The 16891-nt window shown below is 40.9% G+C and overlaps 1 protein-coding gene across 6 annotated transcripts in view; it reads right to left on the reverse strand.

Annotated features, from left to right (window-relative positions):
• Window positions 1-16891, reverse strand: part of CC2D2A (coiled-coil and C2 domain containing 2A) — a 139577-nt gene that overhangs the window by 15637 nt on the left and 107049 nt on the right. For 5 of the 6 annotated variants that reach the window (XM_075128025.1, XM_075128023.1, XM_048848784.2 and 2 more), the window contains 5 exons: window positions 15734-15910; window positions 11491-11511; window positions 9961-10164; window positions 3298-3387; window positions 1146-1259 (listed from right to left, as the gene is read on the reverse strand). In XM_075128025.1, the coding sequence (XP_074984126.1) occupies window positions 1146-1259; window positions 3298-3387; window positions 9961-10164; window positions 11491-11511; window positions 15734-15910 (606 nt within the window). The remainder of the gene's footprint in view (window positions 1-1145; window positions 1260-3297; window positions 3388-9960; window positions 10165-11490; window positions 11512-15733; window positions 15911-16891) is intronic. The other variant, XM_075128024.1, reaches the window with a different exon arrangement.

Below are 16891 nucleotides of genomic sequence, written 5' to 3' on the forward strand. Positions count from 1 at the left end.
GGCCTGATTCTCCAGTGCCTTTAACCTGGTGGAGTCATTTACACCTGTGCAAAGTGACTTCTAAGAGGATGTGATAGACACTGGCCAGTTGGGTACAGCAGAATAGCAGAAGGCAGATATACTGGCCACTGGATTAACAGTTTTCTGTTCCCTGACTGACCAGAGCAGGGGCTGCTCCAAGTTAGGGTCGACACATGACTCCAGTTAGCCTACAAAGAGTCAGATGAGGCCATTAAGCTAATGTGAACACCTGACTCTAATTAAGGCCCCTCTGATACTATAAAAGGGCTCACTCCAGTCAGGCCGAGGAGAGCCAGGGAGCGGAAGTGCGGCTGACAGGCTGGGAAATGAAGACACCATCAAGCCACTGGAAAGGGAGCCCTAAAGTAAGGGTGAAGAAGAGAGAAGGGGGAGAGCTGTGGGGAAGCGGCCAAGGGAAATGCAGCAACTCTGGCAGTGAAAGGTCAGCTGCCAACAGCTGCTGTCATTAGGGTCCCTCGGCCGAAACCCGGAGTAGAGGACAGGACCAGGTTCCCCCCAACCCGCCACTACAGAAACACCTCCTGGGAGGGGAAGACAGGCCCCTTTCAGGACAGGAGGCTAAACTGTTTGGGAGTAAGCCCGTAGGGACAACAGAGACTGTGGGAGTTCTCTCACCAACCTCCTTGGTGGCTTATGATGAACAGGGCTCAGTAGACTGTAACCCTGGCCCTAGACAGAGAAGGGCTATATGGAGGGTTGCTGTGAGCCTCTGAGGCTAGCATAAACTGCCTGGAAGGCAAGACCCACGGGGACAAGGTCAGAGCTCTGCCACAAGGATTTACAGGTGGTGGACAATGGAGAAAAAGGACAAGGGAGAATAGTTCCCACTACTCAGACATGGAAGCATGGATCCAGGAGTGGGGATCTACTAGATTTATACTTAACTAATGGAGAAATAAGATGGTAGAATGCTTGATACCAGAACAGGGTTCCAATGGCACTAATTTTTAAACCCATATCATCATTACTTTAAAATCATATCTGCTAGAGAAAATTCAGTCCATTTCTTGGAACATAATCATTTTTTGTTTGTTTATGCTCTATTTATGTAAGCATTTAGATATTATGTTCACATTCAAATCAAACAAAAACTACTGTCTTACCTCAGGAATAGCATTTCCAATTATCAGCCAGGCTTTTTTCCCCATAGCAAGAAAGTAATTACACAAAAGCACAGCATGCTCCTCCTCATCACCAGCCAGAAGATCAAGAAATTGCTGATTGAGAAACAAATGTTACTATTTACAAATAAATTGGGATATAGTTGTTAATTCTTGAAACATTTAAGAATCTTTCCTAATACGCTGCAGCCAAAATTTTCCACTCAGATCGCCTTGTTTCATATGCAGAATGAGTGAAGAATATGTAGTGGAGATCTGCAGAGTAGATTAGAGAATTTCATCATAAGAGTCAAATTTTGTCTGAGTCACACTGCAGATTTCCAGAAAATGTTTTGAGATGCTATCAATACACTGCATGGCTAACCTATGATCCACAGGAATTCTATCACCCTCCAGATCTGTGTATGTCTGTTTGTGATGGTGAATGCCCAATGAAAGTAAGGTTTCATTTTTTTAAAAAACAGGTATTTGTATAAAAACATAGTCCTGTGTGTGTGTGTGTGTGTGTATAATATAAACTATAGTTGAGCACTACTCAAGTGTGAACTGTAATTAAAAAATAATTTTAATGACAAGCTGGCATTGGAACATTTTACATTTCAAAGTTGCAATGTACCTTTTGAAAATTTACATTCTGGGGTTCAGCAAAATATATATATTTTACTCAGTTCTTCCAAAACCAGTGTTAAGTATCCCAGATTCAAATGACAAAAGAATTAATCTCTAACTCGTGGGCTTCATAAGCACGTTGGTTATTAAGTTTAGGACTGAATTGGAAGGAGGGCAGTATGAAAAACCAGACAGTAGTCATATAAAGCTAGAACTACACTAAATCAAATGGTAAACTACAAAATGGGGACTAACTAACTAGGTCGTAGTACTGCTGAACAGGATCTGGGGGTTATGGTGGATCACAAATTGAATATGAGCCAACAATGTGATGCAGTTGCAAAAGAGACTAATATTATTCTGGGATATATTAACACAAAAGTGTTGTATGTAAGACAAGGGAGGTAATTTCCTGCTTTACTTGGCATTGATGAGGTATCAGCTGGAGTACTGTGTCCAGTTTTGGGCACCACACTTTAAGAAAGATGAGGACAAATTGGAGAGAGTCCAGAAGAGAGCTACAAAAATGATAAAAGGATTAGAATACCCTGTTTTTTAAATCTTTCCTCAAAGGTCAGGTATGTTTAGTCTTGAGAAAAGAAGACTGGGGGGACTAGAATTGATGATAGCCTTCAAATATGTTAAGGGGCTGTTATAAACAGAATGGTGATCAATTATTCTTCATGGCCACTGAAGAGAGACTTAATGTGCAGCGCACAAAATCTAAATTAGATATTAGGAAAAATCTTTCTATAAGTATAGGTAAGTACTGGAATACACTTCCAAGAGAGGTTGTGGAATCCCTGTCATTGTCTAACATTCTTTAAAACCTCCAAACAGCTATCATGGAGGTCAAGGTATACTTGGTCCGTCCCCCTCAGCGCAGGGGGAAGGACTAGATGACCTCTCAAGATCTCTTTCAGCCTTCTATTTCTATGATATTAATGAATGGATGTCACCTAAATTATTGATTTTGATATATTCCTGTAAAATATTGATTAGGTAAAATTGAAATGGTCTCACAAAACCTTAAGAAAAGTTAATATTTGTAATTCTTCCATTGTTTTCTCTCCTAACAAAGTATGAGAGGCTGGTTGAATCTGATAGTGCAGCTGACATTACAGGCAGTGCCTTTTTCCACACCAAGAAGAATTATGATGGTCCAGCTGAGGTAAGTGTAGAAAATACTGGACTTTATCATGTTTCCCCACCCCCAACTGTGATATTTTCTTTCCTTAATTTCAGTGGGCACTTTAATTCCTCCTGAATGCAGAAATTGGAACTGCTTATGGTGTTCTTAGGTCCAATAGATTGCAGCTTATTAAGGTTAGAAACATTTTGGCTGATCTGTACAAATTATTTCAGGACAAGTGATTTTTTTTTTTTTATAACCACTTTTTCTCAGATCATTGATAAAGAAACATTTCATTCTCTGAAACCATTGACAATATTGAAAATCTAAATGACTAGAAAGAAAAATAACTCTCAACAGAAGAGGAACAAGAAATTCTAGGCCTTTACTTACATCTGATGTACTCCATAAGTCACAGATTCCAGCAAATGACACACTATCTGGCAAGAAAGGAATCAAAGCAACATATCGAGCCACCAACTCCTACAAACAAAAATAAAGAAAAGAGCACAGTCACGTTCTCATTTACGATGTGGGATGAGAAAGGTATCATTTTCATTAGTCCTAACTAGATTTGAAACTTACTGCTGCTCCCACTCAAGTCAAGGGTAATATACCCATTGACTTCAATAAAGCAGGAACAAGTCCCTTTTTGGGACTTTTGTAAAGGCCTGAGCTGATTTTTTTGACTTGGAGTCAGATCAGAACCATAAACCATATGCACAGATTTTTGTTTCTTTAAAGTAAAATGTACATTTAAGTTTATCAAATAATTTTTTTGATAAGCTATTGAACATTTATTTCTAATATTTATAGATAATTAGGCATACTGACAAATTAATTCTTCTGAGGCATGAGCTATATTTACAATTACATAGAGATCTAATAGCTGTTTTTTATTCTGCTGTTACATTCCTCTTTTGCCATTCATATGAATGGCTGCTGTTACTTACTCATTCACAAATTCAAGGTATCTAAGCCCTGGTCTACACTAGGAGTTGAGGTCGAATTTAGCAGCATTAAATCGATTTAACCCTGCACTTGTCCACACGATGAAGACCTTTTTTCGACTTAAAGGGCTCTTAAAATCAATTTCCTTACTCCACCCCCGACAAGGGAATTAGCGCTGAAATCGGCCTTGCTGGGTCAAATTTGGGGTACTGTGGACGCAATTAGATGGTATTGGCCTCCGGGAGCTATGCCAGAGTGCTCCATTGTGACCGCTCTGGACAGCACTCTCAACTCAGATGCACTGGCCAGGTAGACAGGAAAAGGCCTGCGAACTTTTGAATTTCAATTTCCTGTTTGGCCAGCATGGCAAGCTGTAGGTGAGTGCAGAGCTCATCAGCAGAGGTGACCATGATGGAGTCCCAGAATCGCAAAAGTGCTCCAGCATGGACCGAACAGGAGGTACAGGATCTGATCACTGCATGGGGGACAGGAATCTGTACTATCAGAACTCCGTTCCAGTTTTCGAAATGCCAGAACATTTGTCAAAATCATGAAGTACAAAGGCCATAACAGGGACCCGAAGCAGTACCGCGTGAAACTTAAGGAGCTGAGGCAAGCCTACCAGAAAACAAGAGAAGCAAACGGCCACTCCGAGTCAGAGCCCCAAACATGCCACTTCTATGATGAGCTGCATGCCATTTTCGAGGGTTCAGCCACCACTACCCCAGCCGTGTTGTTTGACTCCTTCAATGGAGATGGAGGCAACACAGAAGCAGGTTTTGGGGACGACGACGAAGAAGAAGATAGCTCACAGCAAGCAAGGGGAGAAACCGGTTTTCCCGACAGCCAGGAACTGTTTCTCACCCTGGACCTGGAGCCAGTACCCCCTGAACCCACCCAAGACTGCCTCCCGGACCCACCAGACGGAGAAGGGACCTCTGGTGAGTGTACCTTTTAAAATAGTATACATGGTTTAAAAGCAAGCATGTTTAATGATTAATTTGCCCTGGCATTGGCGGCTCTCCTGGATGTATTCCCAAAGTCTTTGCAAAAGGTTTCTGGGGAGGGCAGCCTAATTCCGTCCACCATGGTAGGACACTTTGCCACTCCAGGCCAGTAGCACGTACTCGGGAATCATTGTAGAACAAAGCATTGCAGTGTACGTTTGCTGGCATTCAAACAACATCCATTCTTCATCTCTCGGTGTTATCCTCAGGAGAGTGAAACCATTCATGGTCACCTAGTTGAAACAGGGTGCTTTTCTTAAGGGGATATTCAGAGGTGCCAATTCTTGCTGGGCTGTTTGCCTGTGGCTGAACAGAAATGTTCCCCGCTGTTAGCCATGGGGAGGGGCTAGCCACGTGGTGGGGGGAGGCAAAAGGCAACCTTGGAACGAAAGCACATGTTCTATGTATGTAATGTAAACAGCAAGGTTTACCGTGAAAGAGTGTACCCACTGTTCTATAAAATGTGTCTTTTTAAATACCACTGTCCCTTTTTTTTTCCCTCCACCAGCTGCATGTGTTTCAAGGATCACAGGATCTTCTCCTTCCGAGAGGCTAGTGAAGATTAGAAGACGAAAAAATCGCGATGAAACGTTCTGAGCTCATGCTGTCCTCCCACACTGACAGAGCACAGACGAATGCATGGAGGCAGACAATGTCAGAGTGCAGGAAAGCACAAAATGACCGGGAGGAGAGGTGGCGGGCTGAAGAGAGAGCTGAAGCTGAAAGGTGGCGGCAGCATGATGAGACGAGGCAGGATTCAATGCTGAGGCTGCTGGAGGATCAAACTAATATGCTCCAGCATATGATTGAGCTGCAGGAAAGGCAGCTGGAGCACAGACCACCGCTACAGGCCCTGTGTAACCAACCACCCTCCTCCCCAAGTTCCATAGCCTCCTTGCCCAAGAACGCGGTTGGGGGGCTTCCGGCCACCCAGCCACTCCACCCCAGAGGATTGCCCAAGCAACAGAAGGCTGGCATTCAATAAGTTTTAAACTTTTAAAGTGCTGCGTGGCCTTGTCCTTCCCTCCTCCGCTATCTGGGCAGTTATCCCCCTATTTGTGTGATGAATTAATAAAGAATGCATGAATGTGAAGCAACAATGACTTTATTGCCTCTGCATGCGGTGATCGAAGAGAGGAGGGGAGGGTGGTTAGCGTACAGGGAAATAGAGTGAACCAAGGGGCGGGGGGTTTCATCAAGGAGAAACCAACAGAATTTTCACACTGTAGCCTGGCCAGTCATGAAACTGGTTTTCAAAGCTTCTCTGATGCGCACCGCGCCCTCCTGTGCTCTTCTAACCGCCCTGGTGTCTGGCTGCGTGTAACCAGCGGCTAGGCGATTTGCCTCAACCTCCCACCCTGCCATAAACGTCTCCCCCTTACTCTCACAGATATTGTGGAGCACACAGCAAGCAGTAATAACAGTGGGAATATTGGTTTCGCTGAGGTCTAAGTGAGTCAGTAAACTGCGCCAGCGTGCTTTTAAATGTCCAAATGCACATTCTACCAACATTCTGCACTTGCACAGCCTGTAGTTAAACAGCTTCTGACTACTGTCCAGGGTGCCTGTGTACAGCTTCATGAGCCATGGCATTAAGGGGTAGGCTGGGTCCCCAAGGATAACTATAGGCATTTCAACATCCCCAAAGGTTGTTTTCTGGTCTGGGAATAAAGTCCCTTCCTGCAGCTTTTGAAACAGACCAGAGTTCCTGAAGATGCGAGCGTCATGTACATTTCCCGGCCATCCCACGCTGATGTTGGTGAAACGTCCCTTGGGATCCACCAGTGCTTGCAGCACTATTGAAAAATACCCCTTGCGGTTTATGTACTTACCGGCTTGGTGCTCCAGTGCCAAGATAGGGATATGGGTTCCGTCTATGGCTCCACCACAGTTAGGGAATCCCATTGCAGCAAAGCCATCTACTATGATCTTCACATTTCCCAGGGTCACTACCCTTGATATCAGCAGATCTTTTATTGCGTTGGCTACTTGCATCACAGCAGCTCCCACAGTAGATTTGCCCACTCCAAATTGATTCCCGACTGACCGGTAGCTGTCTGGCGTTGCAAGCTTCCACAGGGCTATTGCCACTCACTTCTCAACTGTGAGGGCTGCTCTCATCTTGGTATTCTTGCGCCTCAGGGCAGGGGAAAGCAAGTCACAAAGTTCCATGTAAGTGCCCTTACGCATGCAAAAGTTTCGCAGCCACTGGGAATCGTCCCAGACCTGCAACACTATGAGGTCCCACCAGTCTGTGCTTGTTTCCCGAGCCCAGAATCGGTGTTCCACCACATGAACCTGCCCCATTAGCACCATGATGCCCATATTGCCAGGGCCCGTGCTTTGAGAGAAGTCTGCGTCCATGTCCTCATCACTCTCGTCACCGTGCTGACATCGCCTACTCGCCCAGTTTTGCTTTGCCAGGTTCTGGTGCTGCATAGACTGCTGGATAATACGTGTGGTATTTAATGTGCTCCTATTTGCCAAACTGATCTGAGCGGGCTCCATGCTTGCCATGGTATGGCATCTGCACAGAAAAAAGGCGCGGAACGATTGTCTGCCGTTGCTCTGGCGGCGGGAGGGGAGACTGATGACATGGCTTACAGGGTTGGCTTACAGGGAATTAAAATCAACAAAGGGAGTGGCTTTACATCCAGGAGAAACAAAAACAACTGTCACACAGAATGCCCCCCTCAAGGATTGAACTCAAAACCCTGGGTTTAGCAGGCCAATGCTCAACCCACTCAGCTATCCGTCCCTCTGGTATTTCAGGAAGGACTGAATCTCCATTAAAGTTTTCAAGGTGCCCCTGACAGACCTCACCAAAACGATTGTCGGCCGTTGATTTCACGGAGGGAGGGGGAGCAAATGAATACAAAACAAATCTGGTCTATTTCTTGTTTTGATCCACTCCATCTATCTTTTACATCTTGTTGGCAGCAAACGGTGCAGTAGGACTGCAAACCATCCACACCTCCTGGCTGCTCGGCAGAAGATGGTGCAATAGGACTGCTAGCCATCCTCATCTCGTGCCTGCTCACCATAAGATGGTACAATAGGACTGCCTGCAGGACTAAAGAGAATGACCTGGTCGAGTCACTCCTAATTTAGTCCCTGCGCCCATGTCTGCCCAGGCGCTCCTGACCGATCTTACCGAGGTGGCCAGGAGCACCTCAGACATGAGGAGGATGGTTTTCAGGCCAATTGCATCATCTGCTGCCACAAGGCAATGGATTGCTGCTGCTGTGTAGCAATGCAGTACCGCGTCTGCCAGCACCAGAGACATACAGTGACAGTGAGCTGAGTGGGCTCCATGCTTGCAGTGCTATGGCGTCTGCACAGGTAACTCAGGAAAAAAGGCGCGAAACGATTGTCTGCCATTGCTTTCACAGAGGGAGAGAGAGAGGGCCTGATGTACCCAGAACCACATGCGACAATGTTTTTTGCCCCATCAGGCACTGGGATCTCAACCCAGAATTCCAATGGGCAGCGGAGACTGCGGGAACTGTGGAATAGCTACCCACAGTGCAACACTCTGGAAGTCGACGTTAGCCTTGGTACTGTGGATGCACTCCGCCAAGTTAATGCACTTAGAGCATTTTGTGTGGGGACACACACAATCGACTATATAAAAACAATTTCTAAAAAACCGACTTCTATAGATTCGACCTAATTTCGTAGTGTAGACATACCCTTATACTGAGAACAACAATTCTGAAAACTGTTCTCCCAAGTTCCACTATTAGATCATCTCTAAGCTTTGGACTGGATTCAAGTCTTAGGCCATGTCCACAATAGGAAATTGGGGGGTTTAATACATTAGCTAACAGGTGTGAAAAGAACACCTTTTCCTAAGGAAGAAAAAGCCTTAAGATGCATGATATATGTTGCCACAGAGCTTTAAAAAAAAAAAATGAAGCAGCAAGGCATTAAGCTCACTTTCATGATTAATAAAAAATGCAAAGTTCATGGAAAAGCACTAAATGCCAATTCTTATTAAATATAATTCTTATTAAAATGCAAAAATAAAATGAAAGCTAAAGCTCTAATTTAATTCAGGGTATATCTGACATTGTTTTAAGGCTGTTTTAACTCAAATTTTGTAACTGAAGTATCCTTAGTTCCATCCCAAATCCTACACTGATTTCAGATCAATTTAAAAGTAAAGTGATAGTTTTTACTCTGAATTATCTTGTTTTGTACAGTATGGCTTATAACATGCCTTGAAACATAGGGTTTGATATAACCATTTCATTATGATGTCTTGTTTATATCTATAGTATAGGACTGTCACAGAGTTTTAAAGTATGTATTAAATATAACTGGACACCTGGGATTACGAAAATTTGTAACATACAGATTATGGAAAGGTTAACTCCTCAACAGACGAAACCTTCACCTTTAGTTTGCAAATTGGCAACCATTTTTTGTTTATGCTGAAAAGGATCTGAGAGCTCTCAGATCTTCCCTTAGGCCACAATCAAGCAATGACTTCCATAGGACATTCTTAATATTATGCACATGTTTAAGAACTATGCCGAATCAGCACCTTACACCAACGGTAGGTCTATATTTCTGTTACCTATTTCCCCTTTTTGACTAATATTTAATTCTTTCATCCAGGCCCCTGCTGCCTGCTATGACTCAGATTCCTATTCATTGCAGAATTGCCATTGTTTAATTGTACATCCTAATTCACCTGAGCTACATACCTAATTTTTGTACTGCAACTTTCTTACACAGTGTGTTTGTTAAAGGTGGTGCTTTATTTCTCTCTCTATTTGCTTCTCTGCCATTTTCTTTTGTTCTTTGTCTTTTAAACATATTTAATTCTTATAGTACTTATTTACAGGCAAATTTACATATGCCAGATTTTGAAATAGGTTTTTATTTTGTCCTTTTCTAACAGATGTTATTCAGTATCTTATCATTCGCTTACTTTGTCCCATGAATATTCAATATTTCTTTATTTTCTACCCATAGATTTTCTCCCTTGCAATCCCTTGTACAAACATAAAAAATAACGTACACACACACAGACACAGTCTTAAGTTTATGTCTTGTGAATTGAATTGTCTTTCCTAAATAAAATACTTACTGCGGCTGCCTGAGAATTATTAGGGTGATCATTAAGAAGCTCCTGTGGTGGGTTCAGAGGTTTGATATATCTGGTAATAAAAACTGTTTTCCCATTTATGTCAACTACAGTTGTCAGGCATTGGCGGCTTGGAAACTTCAATGCACATTCAGCCTGATACTTCTCTGCTGCTTGGAGCAACTTCTCATCTTCTTGGGTATCAAACTTCAAAAGACAGTACAACTTGTATAAAAATACAGTCTTAACCATATAGTTTAGACTTAATTCTCCACTACCTTGTAACCTGTGTAGTTTATTTACACCTACACAAAGTGAATGCAAAGTGGATGTAAAATTCTGATCTGATATCATTTCAAAAACTTACCTTGCATTCTTTTTACACAGGTGTAAATTTAGTTGTAAGGTAGTGGAGAATCAGGCTTTTTGTATATACATTTATATATGCACTCCCACGTGTACACATGTTGCACATACTAAGCATGATTGTACAGTCTTTACTCAGGTATTGAAAGTTCAGTGAAAGCTTTGCCTTACTAAGGACTGTTAGAATGGACACATCACCTAGTCATTCAACAGTGAGTAATTATGATCAGACACTTCAAGGAACGGAGTCTTATTTATACTCACAAAACAATAACTGCATTAGAACAACCATCGGGGTAAATTCTCAAAATGTCTGTCAGATTTATGATGCACAACTCCTGCTGACATTAATGGGAGTCTCATGGCTAAACCACTGTGCAGTGCTGAAAACTGATACACAGACATATTTATAAAAGCAAGTTATCCTTATAGTTCAGGCTTGCCTAGCAGTTAAAGATCTTAGGTGGGGTTTTCAAAAGCCCAAATTGAAAGTCAATGGAACATGTACTCTTAAGTCACTTCAGTTTTTTTAAAAAATCCTACCCTTCATCTATAACTGAATATTGTTGATTTTGTAGCTTTGTCCTAGGTACATAAAATTTTATGGTTATTTTCTGTTTGTTTGTTTTTTTAATTAAGGCCATTTACACCACTCTGGCAGTATAAAGGGGCCTTAAAGTGTGTATAAATATTTTACATTTTTTTTAAGGCACTTGAATGTTCCTGACAATTCAGGCCTTTAACTTAAAATACGGCATAAAAACAACCCCTTCATTGTGTTATCCTGTTCCTAAAGCCTCCTTGAGTTGGGATTGCCATGCACTGCTCAGTAACAAGCCATCCAAGCCAATAAAAAAAGTCACCTTTTATGATGATTCTTCTCAACCAAAAATGGTGACCACAACATATAATTTGTGTATTGATGTTTATAGTTTCAGTTTTTAAATAATAGTCATTTCTTGCAAAATATTATTAATTAAATGATACTACCGATCTAAGATACTATGTCAGCCTAAAAGAGTCTGCATGCTAAATACAGTATATATGGTCAAACACAGCAGAAGAACTACTGCCATTAAAGGTAGTGGAAAAAGTTGCAGAGCAAGAACAAAATGAATCCTAAACAGCAATATCTGTTGATTAATTTAAAAAGCACATATGTTGTACCTTCTTAAGCATTTCATTCATCTATAGAGAGATTTAGGAAGCCAAAAAGAAAAAGAAAAAGATAATAAATTAAAGAGGGAAAAATGTATTAAAAATCAAATTGAAAAGCTGAACGCAATCTATAGACATTTCAAGCTACTTAGCTACAGCAGAAAAGCTTAGAAACATTAACAAAGGAGGGGAAATATTCAAGGACTTTTTTCATTTTATATTGAAAAATTTCTATATTAAAGAGGTTTAAAAGAAATAAAAGAGATGGGGATTGTTTACATCCCGATTTATGTACCCAAGCTGCAGCTTTTAAATAGCCACAGCTGAAATAGTAAGGAAAGGAAAAATCCATACCACTTTTGTAGTGAAGCAGATTTCTCTCTTACACACTGTATTACGTTTAATTCCCATACATGAATTCAGTGTTCGTGAGAAAAGTACTGGCAACTTGAGTCCTGGAGACTGATGTCCCCAACTGAGCCACAAAAAATGGGAACAGCACAGGGAATTCTAGTGCAAGTTTCCCCACACTACCCCATAAATGAATCTCAACTGTGACCTGGAGGGACTTCTAGGGACTACTTTAGACTTGACCCTTCAATCCTTGCTCTCTCTGCTAAGTTTGACAATTACACTGGTGATATGTGATGTGGATACCTGTTCACAAGGAACTGGACTCCACGCAATTCATATAGATTACCAAACAGCCATTGGTAATTTTTCCCCCCGACCTGTGCTGAACTGAGCGGCAAATCAACAAGGACTGGATCAGGCCCTACATCCCATTTGCAATACTTTGAGCTACGTACAAAATTCTGTATATTAAATATTTGAAACATGTAGAAATTACACTACATTCTGGGGAGTCACTTTCAATACAAAATGCAATTGTAGCTCTTTTATTTGGTCAAGAAAGTTAGAAGACAAGCACATGAAAATGTATGAACTTGGCATACTCTGTCGTACATAAAATTTAATAACAAAATGTGCACTGCATGCTATAGAATAATCTGCTGTTTAATTTGTTCCTTTCCTCATGAGCCTCTTCCAACATTGTAGATTATTTTATTGTTTTCCATTTACTATCCCACTCTTTTAAAATTGGATTATATGAAACCATACAAAATGTTTGTTAAAGTAATAATCTAGTTTGACTCAGTCTAAGTTAATTATTATAAATATAAAAGCTTTTGTTCACTAGCTACTTGTTACAATGTTTTAAATGGTCTTAGATATTAAATAGACTTAAAGGCAGATGCAGTTGATTAAAGTCTGGCTCCGCTGAAGTCAACAACAAAACTCCCACTGACTTCAATGGGGCAGGAACTTCACCTCATATGCCCGGTAAAGGTACTGGTGCAAGAAATTACTGAACCCCATTTGTCACACTCATCCTCTCTTTTTCTGCTATACTTAATTCTTCAAATGTTAGCAAATAGAAAATCTACACTGATAAGTTTCCTTACCTCAGTAGCATTTCTCTCGTCTAGTGTTAGTTACAATACACTTTAGTAGCACAGAGTAATTATGCTACAATTGTGTTTTGATAACTAGTGTTCTCTGACACTGAGAAAAGGATTCTCACATTCTATCTTTGTCTATCTGTTCTTTATGCCTGATAAAGTCTTTGCTGCATCTTCACAGTGGATGATATTTCATTTCCTTTCTAGCTCTTACATCTGGAATTTTGACAATGGACAACTAGCTAATACTATCTCTGTAATCAAAGAAAACAAATGAAATCAGTGAGATCTAAAGCACTTATCAAAAATGTAAACTTTTCTATATCTAAAGTGTGCAATTTGGTCAGTAACAATTTTATAAACATAGGGCCAACATTTCAGAATTTCATACATTACCATCAGAATAATATGTACTATTTTCATTTGGCCATGCAAATTAATGTGTGCACAAAATTATAAAATTTGGCCACAATTTCTTTCAATAACAAATATCAAAATTCATAATTATATAGTCTATAATATTTCACAATGAACTCTGAATTTCACTGATCAAGAAATACCTTTAGATAGGAATTTATTTGCATTGTAACTTTTTTATTCTAAAAAAATATCGGTGACATATATAAATAAATATAAAGGTCCATTTTTTTCTTAAAGCTAACCATATTTCTCTCTGCAGTTAATTATTGTATATAGAATAGAACTGTGGAAGTGACCTGGTCTATTAACGATGCTTCAAGGCTGTTGTGTAAATCTTTACAGCTTCATATATTAGTGCTAATTTGCCATGTCACTTGGCTAATTAACCCTGAATTTACCCATAAAACAAAATTACAAATCGTATTTCCTTTTCTTTGTTTTCCATGGCACTACAGTGCAACAATTCTCATATCAGAATGGCCTATGACCAGTACTGAACAAACAATATGAAATTTATGAGTTACAAGACTAATTCCACAAGAGGAAGAGCAAAGCTTGCTTTAGTTGTTTATGCAATTATCAGTGCTCTAAAAAAGGAATTATACTTCCAGAGTTCAAAATTTGCTTAGTTTTAATTTTGTATAATACATAGATATGATTCCCTCTCCCCAACTCCTCTTCATCTTCAAATAAACTGCTACTGGAGCAGTTAAATCCAAAGCAAAATATGTGCAGCTGCTGTTTGTGCAGAAGCAACATGGGTAAATCCTGACTGACTGTACCTCAGAGTATGTCTACATAGCAAAAACTGCACAAAATAGCATATGCACGGTAGGTTGAATCCAGTTAATGTGAACAACAATAGCAGTGAAGACAACACATCGTGGCTATTACATGCTCATATACACCTTAGGTATGTAGTCAGCTCACTAGCCCACTCTGAAGCCTGTGCTGTGCTGTCTTTACTGCCATTGTTACCCACACAAGCTGGATTTAAGCTATCTTGGCTATGCCTGGATAGGCTAGCTTTTGCTGTGTAGACATACCCTCAGAATTAATTGCATAAGGGTACAAGAAGTGACAAGAGATTTTGGGAGAGGGGTTGTTTTTTGAACACAGACTCTTTCTGTTGTTGCACAAGCATGTCCTTTTAGTTTGGTGAAGGAAGCAAAAGAACTAGATCAAGAATGAAAAAAACCTCCTAGAAATATCTTCAAGAGATTTACAGGACAGGAGATGATATTAAATACTACATACGAACGGCATACTATAATAACTAGTGAACAGAAAATAATGCAAAAAAACCCCTCCAAGAATATTCATTCCAAGCTTTGAATTAATTCATTTACAACCCTTTTGTGTTCGCTTTCCCCAAATATTTGTGTGATCAAGTTTTACTAGCAAGAATGCTTGTGGGAAGCAAATGTTAAGCTTGCATGTTCAAATACTTATAGAATGTGAAAACTAAACTTATTTTTTAATGAGCATTCTAACCAGAAAACCAGGAAGAGTCACGCTCATCTAGATGAGGAAAACATACAAAATCATCTGAATTATGTGTTCAATCTCAACTAAGCAAGACATATCAAATTATGACTATGAAGCCAGAGACATTATTACACTTGCAAAAAATGGCATTTAATTATGAACAACATGAGAGAAAACAGATCTGTTTACACATAGTCTGTGAAGAGAAAAAGAGATTATATTTATTAAATAAATTATACGTCACAAATTATTCACTCAGATCTACTAAATAATGCATCTCCCAAGTTTGCCTGAGTGTTTGAATATCCATTTAAAAAAAATTACCAAACTCTGTTAAAGACAAATCAGAAAGCAAAGATTTCATTGCAATTTAAAAACAAAATTGTTGTAGCATTCCTTTTAAAATATAAAAAATACATGCAAGTGCTCAGAAACACTAGCTAGTACTGGTCAGTTAAAAAATTACTGAATCAAGTTTAATTCAAGAACAGGTTCTCAAACTGTGGGTCAGGACCCCAAAGTGGGTCGTGACCCCCATTAAAATGAGGTCACCAGTGCCAACATTAAACTTGTTGGGACCCAGGGCTGAAGCGAAAGCCTGAACTCCACCCCCACCCAGCGTGACGGGGCTCAGGCTGCAGTCCCCTCTACTCCTACCCAAGGCAGAGGAGCTCGCTCTCCACCACCCTCCTGGGGTCATGTGGTATCTTTGCTGTCCGAAGGGGGTTGTGGTGCAATTATGTTTGAGAACTCCTGAATTACACAGTAAAAGTGAAACAGTCAAGATCTGTACCCATGTTATACACCATATTAAAATTACTTATTTACACACATATCAAGAATCATGGCACCAAATGCAAAATTTGAAATGAGTTAGCTACCTTTTCTCGAACTGGATCTCCAGGAATAAGCTGAGGTTCAATAGTAATAAATAGTGTTATGTAGGACCCCTCACTCAGACTTCGGACAGAATCATAACCTCTCTCAATTCCTAGGTTCTTTTCTTTACCGTAGCCAAGGAGTACTGGAGGAATATCTATCTTAAAGGTACCATCAATCTAGGAAATAGAGAAATATTAATCCATACACATCAATCGTTCATGACCAATAATGATGATAATTTCAAAATAAAAAACCGAAACAATGCTTCCTCAAGTTTTAGCATTCAGAAAGGCCGCATTGCCAATGCCAACACTGCTCCTGGCTCCTCCACCTGGCTCCTCCATCCAGACAAAGAACCCAACCATGGACGCCTCTAGCCAAGTCCTGGTGTGGATTTGCAGAGACTGTTGTCTGCATTTTCCTGTCACAGAAAATCAAGATGGGAAAACACAGCATGAGAGGTGCTTACTGGTAGAATCGCTCAGGAAACAGATGCGAGAGCTACAGGAGGACGGTGAGGAGCATCCATGTACAGGAAGAATTAGTTGAAAACGTGCCCCTGGAGACCTCTAAATTTGAGGAAGAAATCCAGTTGGAAAGGACTGAGATAGCACCACCAGGGGAGGAGGAAACTGCTCCTTCACAGGGACAAACCTGGAACCCTGTTTCCAACCCACTATCCACAGAGATACCGTTGTGCTGCCCTGGCAGCAAAGGATGAGGAATCTCCCCCAAATGTGGAGGAGAAGCCATGTACCCCCAAGGCAGGGAGGATCATGGCCACCACTCCCAAGAAGAAACATAGGGTAGTGATGGTAGGTGACTTCCTTCTAAGGGGGACGAAGGCACCCATCTGGAGGCTTGACATGGCCTCCTTGGAGGTGTGCTGTCTGCTAGGGGCCTGTTATCTAAGACATTACAGAAGGACTGACGAGGATCATCCACCCTCTGACTACTACCCCATCCTGCTCTTCCATGTGGGCAATAGTGATACTACAAGGCATGATCATGAGCAGATCAGAAGTGACTACAGGACTCTAGGAGGGTGAAGGAGTTGGGAGCACAGTTGGTATTCTCATCGATCCTTCCTGGGCTGAGACAGACACATCGTGGAGGTAGATACATGGCTGAGTGGATGGTGTCACCAAGAGGGCTTC

The sequence above is a fragment of the Caretta caretta genome, chromosome 4 (assembly GCF_965140235.1).
Source record: "Caretta caretta isolate rCarCar2 chromosome 4, rCarCar1.hap1, whole genome shotgun sequence".
NCBI classification, from domain to species: Eukaryota; Metazoa; Chordata; order Testudines; family Cheloniidae; genus Caretta; species Caretta caretta.